Source organism: Acanthopagrus latus, chromosome 10 (genome assembly GCF_904848185.1).
Source record: "Acanthopagrus latus isolate v.2019 chromosome 10, fAcaLat1.1, whole genome shotgun sequence".
NCBI classification, from domain to species: Eukaryota; Metazoa; Chordata; class Actinopteri; order Spariformes; family Sparidae; genus Acanthopagrus; species Acanthopagrus latus.
This window is the reverse complement of record NC_051048.1, coordinates 18,303,281-18,318,692: the sequence shown is the minus strand read 5'-3', so window position 1 is coordinate 18,318,692 and position 15,412 is coordinate 18,303,281. Positions and strand designations below refer to the sequence as shown.

Here is a 15,412-nt window from a genome sequence, read left to right as displayed (position 1 = left end):
CAGATGTGATGGATTGGAGAAAAGCTGCCAATTTGCGGCATGTAAATGCACCGGCCGCCTGTCAGGTTACTGAGGAGCAGATGGGTTTGGGGATCTAATCGGGCCAGAACTGAGTTAAGCCGGACTGACAGCAACTAGTGGCACTAATGAAGATGAAATGAGGTCGGACGATGTGCAGTGGTGCTGACCATTTCTGTGCTTTTTCCTAAATAAACATGGAGAGAAGAAGAGGAGAGAAAGAGGAATCAGGGCATCTGATATCCAGAATATCCAGGAAAGAAAGGTCGTGGAGAGAAAGGGAGCAGGAGACAATGGGAAAAAAATGCCCGTAACATGGCAGATTAGGATGCTGCAGATGGGGGTGCAAGGAGATCCGCCCCGTGCTGAGACCTGGAGGGGGGAGGGGTCTCCGCCTGGTCAGAGAAATCCTTCCTGCAGGGGTCCATTGTCTACAACCCACAGCTATGAATAGAAAGCTGATTACAGCAGTCAGCAGTTTGTACTCCATCGCAGGGGTGCCTGTGGTTGATCACCACATGTTGCCATTTTGTCTGATGTCTCTCCCCCTGTTATTTCATCCTAAACACAGTTCTCCAGTGAAAGGCTTTCGCTTGCCTTTTAGCTCTGAACTGCAGGCTGGAAGTGTTTTCCTCTCCTTCACATCATGCCAGATAAAGCAAATCCTCCCTCTCCCCCGTCTCAAAATGACTTGTCTATTATTAAAAGCTTTTAAACGAAGCACTGTGTTGGCTGACTACCAAATCCATTGCCTTGTTGCCAGGGAAACACATACCCGTGGTCTCAGCTCTCCTTTTTTTCTTTTCCTCCCTCCTCCCCAGAGGCTCATATTTCAAAACTGTCAGCAGCCTCATGCGCTCACACTGCCGCCTTTCAGCTAAAAGCTTTTTGTGCTGCCAGTGGAGGAGCAGCATGGAGGGGAAAGGAGAGCGGATGGGAGTGGTTAAGAGGAGAGGGAGGGAAAATGAAGGGCCTCCCTCACTGTTGCCAAGGCAACTTGATGTCACGGTGACATCACATGCCACTAAAAGCTTTTAACCGGATTCCTCTCCTGCCTTAGGCCCCATTTTGAGTCCTCTTTCAGCTAGGCTAGGGGGGAAGGGCACAGGCAGGACGGCGTGTGTGCCTTCTTGCATATATCACTCCCCTTGCAGCAGATTCAGCTCACAGCTCGTAGTACTGTAAAAGACTTTCAAATTCAACCTCTAAAGATCTTACCTCTGCAACCACAGTCAAGACAACTGTTTCAAACATGGCATCAGAGGACGGTTTCAGCTACCTAATGCCAGGCCACAGTGAGAAGCACAGACGGGCCCCGAACTGGACCGACGGTGAAATGAAAGCCCTCCTGTACGTGTGGGAGGAACACCACAACGAACTGAAAATGAGCAAGAGGAACGCCAAGGTTTACGAGAAGATGTCCCAGAGGTTCTTCCAGCTGACGGGAGAGCAGCGCTTCAAAGAGGAGATCAAGATGAAAATCACCAACATGTCTTTCCAGTACAGGCAAGTGCACCGAATCCGAAGTAATGACCTCAATCTCCAGCTGTTGCATGACTTAAAACATTTATTTCTGATCCGACAGGCGTTTGAAAACCACTGTCGGAGAAAGTGGAGAGACGCCGGATTGGCCGTATTATAAACCCATCGAGAAGATCCTCTCCAAGCCGCTGGAGAACGGGCGTCTGAACTCGCTGGAGTTCCAGGCCTCGGCTGCAGGTCCCTCCACCTCCTCCCAGTCCACAGACAACCTGGTGCCCCTCTCAGAGGAGGGGATGATGGGATTCCTGCCAGAGTACACAGGCTCCTCAGATGAGATGGAGATAAAACAAGAGCTGGACTCTTTAAGCTCTGACAGTGAGCACACACAAGGCTCCAGGTAACAGGAAACACACAACACACATGTGGTGAGGGTGTGTAGCTATGTATGTGTGTGTCGCTGATGACGGGGCTGACGGGCTGACACACTGACCTTTGTATTCTAGTGTTTGATGGAAGGGATCCACCAAAGTAGTTCCCCCTCAACTCAGCTGACACACTGGCCTTGCAAGGCTTTACTCTGTAGTGTTTCTGGTGCATGTGTCACTTTATGTATTTTACATCAGGGAACATTAATGGAAACACAAGATTTACATGTTCTTCTCCATCTGTCATCTGTTAATAATGACCTTGAATTGACTATCATGATTTATAATTTCATTAACATGATTTAAAAGTAGTTAAACCAAACCGAATCATGAAATCCCACCCCAGCTTAACTAGATAGCAGTAACTGCTACTGCTACTCAGCTAGGCTAGGCTAGTACCTCATTGACAGGCCTAGGTCAGCTGTTTTTATTCTCCTTGACTGAGTGTAAAACACTTTTAGCTGCTGCCTTCTTTGTGTGGGATAACAAACTTTATCGCCATGATGTTTAGTTAGATTTAGATGTTAGTTTATGAAAAACTGATATATTTCAATGAAAGAAAACAGCTAACGGAACAAATGAAGCAGTCTAAATTTAGCTTTAGCACAAGGGAGGCTGGAAGTTTAGTGTTTGGTTTGGTGTTAATCCGTGTTTTTACACTCTGTTTTCATTGAAATTATACATTATGAGACAAAGAATGCTAGCTTCAGCCATGGCTAACTTTGCCATGTTGTTCTTTAGCCAGCTTTGGCTTTTTCTTTTGTTTTAGCTGTGTAGCTGACCGTTTGCTGCAGAAAATAAGCTCTGTTGCCAACTCAAGTTAATGATCCTTACATGGTTTGTTCAGCAACATGTTCACAGATGAACGCCACACTTTTATGATTTTTGGAGCATGAATTAAACTGCTAGAAGTAAAAAGCTAAAGTTATTCTACAAACAAACACCCACATCGCAGTCGACTTCAGCGACTGAACCACCACCACTTACACTATGACATGTTATAAAATCATAAATCTACGAGTTGTGAATTTGTAATTATAATAGCTTGCAACAGAAGTCCTCCTTCAAAGATGGACCATTGAGTAGATGAGTCTCCAATGCTTAGTGTGCCCAGCAACCTCTGTAATCTCATTCAGCCTCTTGTCCATACATACCCCATGACTGAATTAAAAAGCACTTGTGTCGGATGAGGCAGCTGCTAACATGTATTATATTGTAGAACAAATAAGAAAATATGAATGTGAAAATATTTTAAGTTAAGCAAACACAGACCTTGTTGCAGGATGTTTACCAAAAATCTACTCAAAAACTACACTGAATGTGAGACAAGGAGACCTGATGTGCAAAAATGCTAACGCATTTCCAGGTTTTAAGACTCATCCTCACGGCACTCTTTTCAATTTGTTTATTTAGTCTCCCATTTATTTTAAAATGCTTCTGGTACTTTAGTTTGATGTTTAAATTGTAGGACCTATTATAACCTCTTGAACCCAGAGGTGATCTTTTATTACAATACGCTGCCTGCTCTAACAGGTCCATTCTCTGTTCGCCCAGCTCACACCCGACATCAGCCAGGAAAAGGCGTTCCAACAAGCACCTGTCCATAAAGAGAAAGAAACTGCGGGTGATGCAGGCCATGTTGCAGCAACAGAAGAGGTCGAGTCGCGCCATAGAGGAGACGTGCAGGGAGGTCCGTCGAGCCATGCACCAACAGAACCTCCTCCAAGTCCAGTGTCTGCAGCTGCAGGAGCGTATGATGAATCTTCTGGAGAAGATGATCCAGCCTCCCACTGCCACATCAGCATCATGGGGTCAGGGTGGGGTCAAAGATCCAGGGAAGCCATGAAGTGTGAGAGTTGTCTGGAGACAATCATGTTCTTGCCTCACCTATAGCCTCATTGAAGCCAAAATACAAAAGTATATTTATAATGGCTTTCAGTTTAACATTGAACAATGTTAAAGGTGCAATATGTAAGATTGTTAGTTGAAAACATTTGAAAATTAACTAAAATTAGCATTTTTGACGTGACATCTGTGTATTGTGTTGCAGGGATGTCTATTAAGGTTAGCATGCTAACAAACTAGCTGCAGCTCCTGTGCACACCAGCACTACACTAGTGCTCTCGGTTCCAGTGCTAGATGCAAGGCTTACCGAGCTAACTAGCTAACGGCAGTGACAGTCAGCAGCAGTTAGCATTTACTCTGGTAAAAACCGCCTTTTGCTCTTGAATATGATTTAGACAGTTGGCCAAATCTTACATATTGCACCTTTAAGGTTTACCATGTTGCATATGTCAAAGTACCGTATAGCTCTTTTCACTGGTACAGGGAGTTAAAGAAATACACTGTTACGACTTCTGAAGGCGTCAATAGCCTGAAAATGGTTCCTGGAAGATGAAGATGTTAATAACCATGATGACAGTGTCACTAAAGCATCTACCATAAATCAGGCTACAATTTTTTCAGAGTTTGCGTTTTGAGGATAATTGTGTTGTATCTTCGTCACCCATTCAGACCCCAGTGGAAACTACAACCTTGCAAAAACAGATATAACTTTTCACCCCACCCTCTCTATGTGCCAAGATAGTTACAAGTTGGGAAGTTTTGATGCCACAACAGGGCAATTTGTAGCATTATAAAGCAGGAGTTGAGGCAATACTCCCTGTTGTTACTGAAGTGACAGGAGAGGAGCTGTCAGACCTCAGACATGTCTTTGTTGTGCTCAATAGAAAGTTCACATCAAGGTACACTTTACTGCTTCCATCTGACATAACTGTTCAAGGTGAAACTCATTTCAGTGCATTAGATAAAAGTCCAGTGTGTCCATTAACCTAGATTAACTTAGATTCCATTCATGTGCAGGAACTCCGGATTGTGCATCACTGTGACGACACAGATGGGCAAACTGCCTGCACACGAACTGGACTGAGTACATACAACATACACAGTGTTAGAAGGGCCACTATGTAGTTTTGGAGAAGAAAGACAAACTCAGAATTATAATAATGATGTAATTATACAAACTCAGCAATATTAAGCTTAAAGAAACCAGTCTGTTTTCAGAGGAAAATAATGTGCCAACACTGTTTGAAGCTAGAAAGGTGGCGGGGTCCGCCAAATCCATCTAACTAAATGGACTTGTGTTTTCCTTTAAGGTCCGTTTGTGTATTTAGTTCATGCAGAAACAAAGACAGCGTGTTTATTTCTTCCCTAAAACTACACAGTGCACCTTTAATCCTGTGTAACGTTGCGCTTTTAGGATCTGATAAAGACTGAATGAAAACCTTTCACGCCATAAAACAGATTGTTTTTTCCCCTGAGTGTTCAATACGTTAATATGTAAAGGTGTTCCATTCTTATTTGCATTTTTCTGCTCAATAAAACAACACAGTCTACACTCATGCCTGGTTGTTCATTGCCACTGCGGGGTAATTATTGAAATGCACATTACACAGAAGGTATGGCCCAAATCTTAAGGTCTTTGCCTTTCAGCCTATTTTAAGAGGATTTGGAGAAACTGGGGATTAAGTTAGTTCCACCACACTGTACACCAACTCCATGGAAGTCACCTCTTCATGAAAATACAGTGCAGGTTGCACGAGATGTCTGCCATCTATCATCTGATACATCAATAAACCAACAAATGAGCAGTGGACTGTTAACTGTATCACTGGTACATTAATAATCCAGGTCTTCAACCCAGGTGTGGGCTGCACGTGTGTGGTGACGTCATGTGTCAGACCGTTGCAGCCCTTTGACCAGAGGTGTTGTTGACAGACCATGTGCAGAGAGTCCAGAGTGGAGGAGCCTCACAGGGACGTGTCTGAGGACAACAACTGCACAGAGAGCTCATTCATACGAGGTAAGAAGAATATGCCCATATACGTTTTAGTCATACTGAGAACTAATCTGAATTCAATGTGTTGATGTGTGTGTTGAAGTGTAACCTGCTCCTCCGTCACAACTTCCTACAGAGTTAACACTTTCTTTCCTCAACACTTTCTCTATTTTAAGTGTTGTTACTTATTTAAAAACGCGACTCTTTTAAACTCGCTTTGCTTCAGCGGACAAGTAAAGAGTGTCAACTGTCAATATCAGTATCAGCCAATAGCGTCACTTCGCTCGTTTGAATATTGAACGTGACAGGCGCGCTGATTGGCCGGAGCGGGACGTCACGTGCTCCAGAGACGTTACGCTGTCATGGTTACACTGAAAGACGCTTTGTGATCCGCCGCGGCGGGTTGAATGGAAAGCGGCGCTCTATGAATCACTGCGGGGAAATATTCATGTGTTCGTTCATTTAAAAACAACATGGACGTGTAATGTGAGGACATGTGAACGTTTGGGCTACCGTGGAGACAACATGGGAGCTTTCTGAGGAACTTTTCGCCCCGGAGAGAAAGGTACTGTTTACAAGTTAGTGTCAGTCGTTAAATAGCCTCGTTGTAGAGTTTCGGACATGCTAACATCGAATTAACTTCTTAATAACTGATTTTAAAAATACGGAACTTCTAACTAGATTTCTTCAATTGTAAACTTTGTTGGAAAACGTTCATCTTGATGATGAGAAGAGTATCGGAACATTTAAAAGAGGTAGTTCACAAAAACCAAAGCGTCTGGATGAGAAGTGTTGGTGAGCAGGGAGCCAGCTGGCACTGTGTTTTGGGGGAGTGAAGGGTGGAGGAGGGTGGATGTGAGTAATTTGCAAGCTGTGTTTGGACATAAAAGCTGTGTGTGTCTTATCTCCGACAGATAATTGCTAAAATAAGATGGATAGCAGCGTTTTACTTGGTTCACAGATTGTTTGAGTGAGATAAAGAGAAACAGCCAGACTCTTACTATGACATGCTGATTTTAAAAATGGTCACAGTGTGAGAAAACAGCTTAGTATGATTAAATTACTGTGTGATGTAAGAAAAAATAAACAATCAATTTAGATGATGTATCAATTAACAAAAACTCAGTTTTAGAGTAAAATGTCCTTAATAATTGCTGATTTAAGCTTTATTTTGTTCCAAATGGCTTTAAATTAAACTTCTTATCTGTTTTTAAATCATGTTGAACTCTGTAAAACTGAGGAGTGTTTTCACTAACTTTCACAAGACCGATCAGTCATTAATTTACAAGGAGTTTGGCAGATTAATTGATAATGATAAGAACTATTAGTTGCAGCCTAAATATAATGTTATTTTACCACAACATGCCCAACATGTTTAAAGGTGACTTATTGCACAATCCTGTGTCTTAACCTCTTCTTCATGTTTGGTTTAATTTGATATAATACAAACAAACTGCTTTTTCACATTTTAATCCCCCTTTGTGTAACTGCAGGATGACAACAACACAATAGTGTTGGCAACCTGCAAGTGTTCCGGTTCCCGCACACTTGATATCACAGCAACCCACAACAAAGATGAGGATACAGGGACAGCCTGAGGGCGTGAGGAGGCGCCTGGATTTAAATGCAGTCGGTGAGCTCAGGGGCGTGGAGGTCATCCGTGGCCGGGCAGGATATGGCTTCACTATCACGGGACAAAGGCCCTGTCTGTTGAGTGGCATCATGCAGGGAAGCCCTGCTGACCTTGTGGGACTCAAACAGGGGGATCATATCATGGCCATCGATGGAACTGACGTGTCCACTGCTTTGCATGAGACTGTGGTGCAGTTGATCGGCACCTGCAAAGGACCCTTGCGGATGGTGGTGCACACTGAAGGCCGAATCATGGGGAACCCCATCCTAAATGATGCAAAATTTGGGATTGGCCAGAAAACTGGTGTCTTCCAAAAGGTGGGTGTTCTTCGCACTATCTCGGATGATTCAAGCAATTCCTCCTTTAACTCAGGCCGTGTTATTGCTGCCAGACAGAGGCCTGTGTCAGAGCCGGACATGTCGCACTGGTCCCAACACTGGAACTCTTTAGCTGAGCAGCGTAGGGAGGAAACCTCTAGAGTTGGGGACACAGACTCGGTATTTACTGACACGGAAGAAGCTAATCCAGACTGGAGTGTTTTAAATATGACCTTGGTGGTGGGATACCTGAGCTCCACAGAGCTGATTTTAAACACTACAGGATTGGAGGAGGACTGTTTAAGAGCCATTCGGGAGCGAATACGACAGTTGGGAACAGAGCAGAGTACCCATACACTGGTGATGATGAAGATCATGTTTGACTGTGTCCGACTTTGTGACGACACAGGAGCTGTTTTGGCAGCCTTTCCCACTGAGAACCTGGTTTTAGGGGCTGTGTGTGCTGAAGACCCACGTTTTTTTTGCCTGGTCACTACAGCACATATAATCAATGGCCGTGTACCTGATGATGGTCCTTTGCGTGCCTCTTGCCACGTTTTCTTCATCGACCCAGAGTTGGGAAATCATGAAGACCACATAGGCATTGCAGGACGCTTTGGCTTTGACTGCACTCCAGATCCAGACGCTTTGGGCTGTCTGGAATTCCCTCAGACTCCCCCAGATGTTCTTCACTTTGTCACAGTCCTGTACACTGACATGGGGGAGGCTGTGGAGAGGCTTCGAGCCAAACTGGACATTGAGGCTCAGCAGCAAGCCAAGGAGAATGGCAGCACTGGCAAACAAGGCAGCGCCAGCAGCAATGGGGACAGTGGAATTGGAAATGCATCCCCCCCTGAGGAGAGAGCGGACAGGGATTTCCCCTCCGCAATCCGAAACCACCCTGGGGCCCACCTCCCCAGCTGTCCATGGGATTATCTTCCGGCTGAAGACCTCACCCCAATAAACCTGTCCAAGAACGGCCAAACACTTAACGCAGAGAACAGTGCCAGCATACATTCGCTTTCAGAGTCACTACCTGGGCCTGACTGTCTCACTGGCTTTTATGGAGGTCCCCCACCCAGACTAGAGTTCCAGTTCAAGCCCCCACCCCCTCCTCTGCCTCTGGATAAAAAGCCAAACTTCTTCGGAGATCCTCTCAGAGCTAGCCAAAGGTGGTTCTCAAAGCCAAAGTGGCCAAAAGCCCAAAGTAATGATCCTGAGCCTCCGGTGATATCAAACATCAACTGGCCCTCCAGTGTTAGCCTTAGCAACCTGCCTCCCCCGATGAGCCAGATCCCCTCAGACAGGTACCAGTCTGCAGAGGTCATGATGCTCCCTCCTCGAGAGGAATGGACCAAAAGGTTTCTTGAACAGAGAGAGAAACAGCGGAAAGACGGTAGCACCAAGAATGTAAGTGTTTCTAGTGTTTACTTTTTAATCATGCATAAAGCGACTGTGGAAAAAGAAAGTTTTTTTTTAATCTCGATCCCAGCCTAAAAAAATACAAAAGTAGAAGCTCTGTCATTGTTGTTGTTGTTGTCATATCTGGAGAAAAAATCTAAGATTGCCCCTTTAATTTTTGGATTATAATAGAAAATATTTTACCCCTAGTTTTTTTACCTTTTAAAACCTGATTTGTGTGTAATTTTATATGTATGCTGCATCCTTGCAATTTTCGTGGCTATGTGTTAATGATAAATCCTTACACACAGTTAAATAGTTCCATTGTAGATGAGAGCATCTGTTTCTGTACTTCATTCATGTTAACAGGGCGACACAGGAAGTATTAAATGGTCACACGGAGTTGAGTTTCCAGACACTGAGGGGGTGTTAGCGAGCCTGTTTCTGGTGGCACCTCAGATGAAATACAAAACCATTATTTCAACGGTCACTTGGTGCTGAGTGTGAACTGAACTCAGAAAGCACCTGTTGTGAGTCAATGATGTCATTGTCATTAATGTGTGGAGAGAAGGAAACTGACTGTTTTAAGCTATTGTTCTCTTTGCCCACAAGATGGCTCTGTTTATCCATGTAGTCCCAGAAACAAGCATCCTGCATGAACATGTTTGCAGTATCTTGGTTTCTCTTTGGTTCAGCACTTACTCAGCATGGATGCGGACATGTTTTTTTTTTTTTTAATTTTTATTAATGCTATGAAACTAAATTCTTGGCATTTCAGGGTATGTACATGTCTATTGGAAATGATTCAGCAACAAAGTGTGTAGTTTTTAAATTTCCCTTCATATTATTTACAGTATTAACTTCCATTTACAGTATTCAAGCAAATATTTTGCTGTGTTTATATAAATCAGAAGTGTTTTTGTCCCCCGGCTTGCAATGGATCAGAAAGACGACAATCTTGCACAGGAAGCCAGCCAAATTACAGGGTAGAGCCCATGCCATGCAGCACTAATTATCTGCAATTCTTGAACTCTCGTTCAGACATTGGACGGCCTCTCCAATCATAAGAATAGGGGTGGATGGTTAAACTGAGAACTCTTTTCTGAAGTAAAAGGCAGAAAGCTTCTGTTTCTGTGCTGTAGAAACTGTTGTTGTCAAAGTTAAGGTTAACTTTATGACCAGTGTGGATGTTGTCAGAGAGGGTTGTGTGTCATGGCTGCCAGTTTATGTAAATGCAGAAGCAGAGAACAAAGAAAAACAGAGAAATCTGTCAAATTAGTAGAAAATCTATCATCTCCAAACTCCACCAGACAAACTTAATAATACTTCTTACAATATAGTTTTAATAACTCTGAATCATAACACATGTTGTTGTTTTTTTAACTCGAAGGAGATGAAAGCATGTGAGTGAATATACTAGTGAAGAAATGTGTGTGCAGACCTTAATCCTCTTGACAGCTTGACTCCACCTTTTTAGTAAGAGGCATTTTGTGTGAGTTGTAAGACCAATAATGTATTAATTGTGCTGTCAGTTGCTGTGGTCTTTGTGTCTTTGCTCATCTGTCTCTCCTTTATTCTGACAGGGCACCAGGTTTTGGGGTAAGGGTGCTGTTCGTGCCTCTAAACGCCGCTCCTCTAAACGTCTCAGCCTGGCACGATCACTGGATGACCTTGAGGTAGACACCAAGTTCTGTTTTTGTTTGTTTTCACCTTTTCCTCTGAGGTTAAGTTATGTTGGAGTCATTTTACTGTGCTTCTCTTTTACAAAAGTTCTTATAATAATAATTATAGTAATAGTGGTTTTCTGTGTTTTTTTCCTCATGTTGATGGGAATTATGATACTCATTGAGTCAGACAGTGTTTTGTATGTGTCGTCTTGATGGGCCTGTGTACTGAACATGCTTCTCTAATGTGGATGTTCGGTGGAACCATCCCCCTTTCTCATTCTGCTCCACTCTCAGCTCTTTTTTAACCTTTCATTTCCGCTGCCTTGAACTCTGCGTTTGCTGCTGCACTTGTGGCACGAGGGGGCTCACAAAGTGGTCTTTGTGCGGGCCAGAGCCACGGTCCTGTTTGTTTGGCCTTGCTAATGAGCACTGCTGCACGAACGACTGAATATCGCGCTCACATTTTGCTCATATTAATGCTGCTGAGGAACTCCCTTTTTCTCCTGTGGTCTCTGCATGCGTGCATTACTCATGCACGCTGATTCATCTTCACGAAAAACACACGCACACTGTTCCAACAGCTCGTAATTGCTCTGAAAGCACACAAAACAGACACAAAAACAAACCAGAATGTGGCATACTGTATTGTATGTCTATGCATTAGTCACAGTCACACACAGACACACCCACAGACCACACATTTTAGTCAATGAAGCACACCACACATCTCCTCAGGTTTGTCCCGACACACATTAAACAGTGCTGTTGTTGAAGCGCTGCTTGTTCTGAGCAGGTCTGCCACAAGATAAAAAGATGGGTTTAAAAAGTTACAAAAATTGCAGTTTCTGCTTGCAGTGCACAACTTTTATGGCTTCTTTCATTGTTGATTCACTTGAATCACTAGGTCACAGCACCACTCCACACTTTAATGGTTCTCCTCCCTCCCCTCCTCCTCTCCTTACAAACTTTGAAACAAGTTGTAAATCGTCTATTTTTGTTTCATTTCTGAGCTCCAAGTCAGCTTATGTGCAGACAGGGTAGGATTTTAACATTTTAAAATGCGAGCATTCATCAGCTGCTGATGATAAATCTTCACGTTCACCAGCATCTCAAAATAGTAAATCATTATTTTCTGTCTGAAATCTACCAGACTAGCATTTGGTCTGTGGCTTGTCCTAATTTCCCACCCTCTGTGCAGAGATCCCTCTTTGTCTTTTGTTTTTTTGTCAGTTTGACGATGTGTTTCATTATTTTTAGTTTCTATGGTTATGGCTTCCCGGCACTTGGTAATTGGGTTGCATTTATCAAGTGTAAAAGTACATTTTTTATCATCTAGTTCATCATCATCATCCGTTACAACGGATGCGGCTGTTTACCGCTTAAAATGCTGAGAAATGAGAAGCTTGAGGCCGCTGTAGTCAGTTTTCTGTTTTACACTTTCACTAAACAAGTTAACACATTAGCTGGAGAGAAAGCTGGATGCTTTCACACGTGTAGTACTGTACTGAGGCCTCTTTTTTACACCTCCAGTTTGTCTTGTTACACAATGGTTTTTGCACCTGTTATACATGGACTTCAGGCCTCTGCTCTGTGAGGAGACAGGGAAAGACGGGCTCAGGCATATCTAATATTTTGAAAGTGTAAGAAAACACCTCGGCTGTGAGCATCATTGGTAATATGATTGGTCTACATCTTCAAGCTCTGACATGTTCAGTGTTGAAAAATGGACCTTAACCAGCTCAAAGTTGGTCTGACATTTATGTGTTAGTATGGATTGGACACATGGATTGTGATGCTGGAATTATGAGTCTTGAATTTTTCACTGTTAAACTTGTCATTATCTCAAACTGGTCATGCAAATCTGTATTTAGCAGTCTGCATGAATTCTTGGTGCAGTGGTATCACCAAGTTTTCTGGTTACATAAGACAAACAGTAGAACATTTTATTGTCTGCTGAAAGGAAAAGAGTTTTTTTTAATCAAAACACTAGTGGGGATCCATTTCCATTGAAACAGATGAGCCTATTCACTGCTGTGCAAACAGTTTAGAACAGAGCCATATTAACTACAGTTGTTGTTGAAGATAGATGTTCAATTTCCCTCTGTACTAAAACTATGCAAGTTTATATATCATGTTTTATATATCATCATATATATGAATGTTTTCAGATCATCAAACCCCAATCAAGACCATCCCAAACCATGAACCAAAGCATTTGTATATGGCGATTTTGGAATGCGACTCAAAAATGAACTCTTGCGTTGCTTTAAAAAATAAAAAGTCAACTACATTTGGATGAAAATGTATTACCTGCCTACCTAAACTACTGTTTCTCAGTTTTCTGTTACGCTGCATCAGCAATCTCATACTGAAATGCCTTTGATAAGGCTCTACTTTGTCTGATCAGTTCTTACTATGCATCCGACTTACAGGCATTCAGACTGCATCTAATCAAAAAAACAGTCATTTACCCCATGCAGGTTTAAGTCATGGATGCCCTATCCATTTCAGGTAATAACACCACAGGGGACATTTTATGGTTGTTAAAGGCAATTAGATCCTCACCTAGCACTTGCTTCTGGGCTTTTGTATCAAGGGCTGAGCTTCACCCTGGGTTCATGGTCAGAGATCAGATGACCATGAACCCAGCCCTTGCCACAGCAAACAAAGCCTGTTCAATTGAATTGCCAGTTATGTCCTTATAAAGGCTTACACATATGGAAAATTTGGAAAGCTTTACCTTTGTCTGTCAGGAGAGATGGACTACTGAGTGAAGCTTGAAAATGTCTTTTCTCTTCTGAATGCTGTTCTCAGAGATAATCAACAATAGTGGTCATCCTGTAATACCTATGAACAACACTTAACTGTTGACCTTAAATGACTCCCTGCTATTCAAGTCTTGCAGACATTAGCTCAAGGGGTTGAAGTATTTGATTTCTCGCTTGTATATTGTTGTGAAGGATGTTCTGAGGTACCGTTCTCATGGCAAGTTCTGCAGAAATACGTGATAAGCTCTCAGTCAGCGCATGCATCTGGACTCACAAGGACACCATGAGACTATTTTGGAGTTCACCATCGTCAGACCCCTGCGGATAGCCCCTGTTTGTGGCCTCGCTGCATGTTGTGGATGAGCGCAGAACCCTTAGGACATGTGTGGCCATGTTGCTCTTTCCATGGCCAGCAGTGTGCGTCACAGTGGCCAGTACAGGAATGAGCGAATGCTTGTTATTTTTCTTCACATTACAAAAGGCTCTGACACCTAGCTTTCGCAGCCCACGCACCAGCGTCGGAACAGCATAAATATAATATTTTGCTTTTTGATGCGTTCCTATGTGAGGGAGAAACTGCTGTATAATTCCGTGCTTGTATTTGCACTGATTCATTTTCCCCCTACATCTTGTAAAGAAGAGTGTTTTGATGCATGCTGTGCTTTTGTTGTCGGATCCCCTTATGTTTGGGCATGTCAAAGATTGTGCTGCTTTGTATCTCCTTGTCTTATTTCCATAAAGAGCTCGTCAGAGCCCTGCTGCAAATGCCCCCACAATCCCAACACACTGCTCCACCACTATGATCTCTGGCTCGTCACACACTCCTCCTTACTACCTCATAGCAGCTGCTTTGCTCTCCAGATGACAGTGTGTTCAACTTTGCAATGGTGGTGACACCATTAGCAGGCTGCTACCCTGATGTTCTCACTGAATCTGTCTTCTGAGGTGTTGTTGCATGTGAAAATATCTGCCAATTTGAGCTGTCCATTAATAATGCACATTGTTTTATTTAAACGTACTCCACAGGTGCCTGCTGGGCAATTCAGGGCACCTTTTTTCCTCCATGAGTGTAAAGTTTCTCTTCTCCTGTTAGGTGTGGAGACATTTAGTAGCTCTTGTTTGCACGCCTGCGGGTAATAGATCTATCCTGTGGGCGTAGTAGAAGCCAAGAGAAGGCATGAAGAGACACAGGGAGGGAGGTGAACAGAGAGGGAAAGAGGAGGAATTTACAGCAAAGGGAGAGAGAGCGACAGAGCGAGGGGGAGAGGGAGGGAGAGAGAGGAACCGGCAGCAGAGGAAGAGAGAGGGAGCTTTTGAACTCCCAGTAGCTGTCAGGATTTTCGGCTCTCCTGCACGCTCTCCTCCTGTTGAGCCCACGTCTCCCCACACTGCAAACACCGACTCGCACAGGCACCGCGGAGCTCCAGCGGATGGACTCGCTTACGCACACCAGGCGTGTGGAGCAGCGCTGAAGACGAGCCAAAACACACGGCCATACATGGAGCAAACTTTAACCCTCAACTCTGTAAGTCATGACATTCTGGAGTCTTCATTATTTTGTCTGCCCGCACTTCTCTGCTGTTTGGTGATGCCATCCTCATCTCTCACTCTGTCTTCCCTGACACCGTTACTTTTCCTTCTTTGGGCTCTTTGTGGCTCCTGTTGTAGCCTTACAGTGGTTAGCTTGTGCGGTCTGTCAGAGGAATGTTTTGACCAGTGCCAGCTGAACTCTCATGTGCTGTATGACACACACTGAGCCGCTATATAGAGCAAAATGTGGTCCAGTATCTATATCAGGATGCACGCTGACTTTAAATTAGACGTGCCACTGAAAGGGTTTTGTGAAGATTATTCTTGTGAATT

The 15,412-nt window shown here is 43.6% G+C and overlaps 2 protein-coding genes across 5 annotated transcripts in view; both read left to right on the top strand.

Annotated features, from left to right (window-relative positions):
- msantd1 (Myb/SANT-like DNA-binding domain containing 1) lies at positions 1 to 5,326 on the top strand. 2 transcript variants are annotated; one of them, XM_037111658.1, is made up of 3 exons: positions 1 to 1,524; positions 1,604 to 1,897; positions 3,459 to 5,326. In XM_037111658.1, the coding sequence occupies exons 1-3, from the start codon at positions 1,271 to 1,273 to the stop codon at positions 3,769 to 3,771; spliced, it is 861 nt and encodes a 286-aa protein (XP_036967553.1). In that variant the 5' UTR covers positions 1 to 1,270; the 3' UTR covers positions 3,772 to 5,326. The 2 variants fall into 2 exon arrangements, with proteins under 2 accessions (XP_036967553.1, XP_036967554.1); XM_037111659.1 differs by having other exon boundaries at positions 1,271 to 1,524; positions 3,480 to 3,771.
- Positions 5,327 to 5,642: 316 nt separating this feature from the next.
- Positions 5,643 to 15,412, top strand: part of rgs12a (regulator of G protein signaling 12a) — a 39,089-nt gene continuing 29,319 nt past the window's right edge. Inside the window, exons 1-3 of one of the 3 annotated variants that reach the window (XM_037111656.1) lie at positions 5,643 to 5,787; positions 7,257 to 9,123; positions 10,698 to 10,790. In XM_037111656.1, coding sequence (XP_036967551.1) covers positions 7,339 to 9,123; positions 10,698 to 10,790 — 1,878 coding nt within the window. In that variant the 5' untranslated portion in view covers positions 5,643 to 5,787; positions 7,257 to 7,338. Of the gene's footprint in view, positions 5,788 to 6,117; positions 6,329 to 7,256; positions 9,124 to 10,697; positions 10,791 to 14,711; positions 15,075 to 15,412 lie in introns of those variants that run through there. The other 2 variants (XM_037111655.1, XM_037111657.1) reach the window with 2 other exon arrangements.

Bases quoted from the DNA above. Each gene is read 5' to 3' on its own strand.
- msantd1 (XM_037111658.1), top strand. From the start codon at position 1,271: ATGGCATCAGAGGACGGTTTCAGCTACCTAATGCCAGGCCACAGTGAG. The intron at 1,525-1,603 runs GCAAGTGCACCG...CTGATCCGACAG, and splicing joins AACATGTCTTTCCAGTACAG to GCGTTTGAAAACCACTGTCG. The intron at 1,898-3,458 runs GTAACAGGAAAC...CTGCTCTAACAG, and splicing joins GAGCACACACAAGGCTCCAG to GTCCATTCTCTGTTCGCCCA.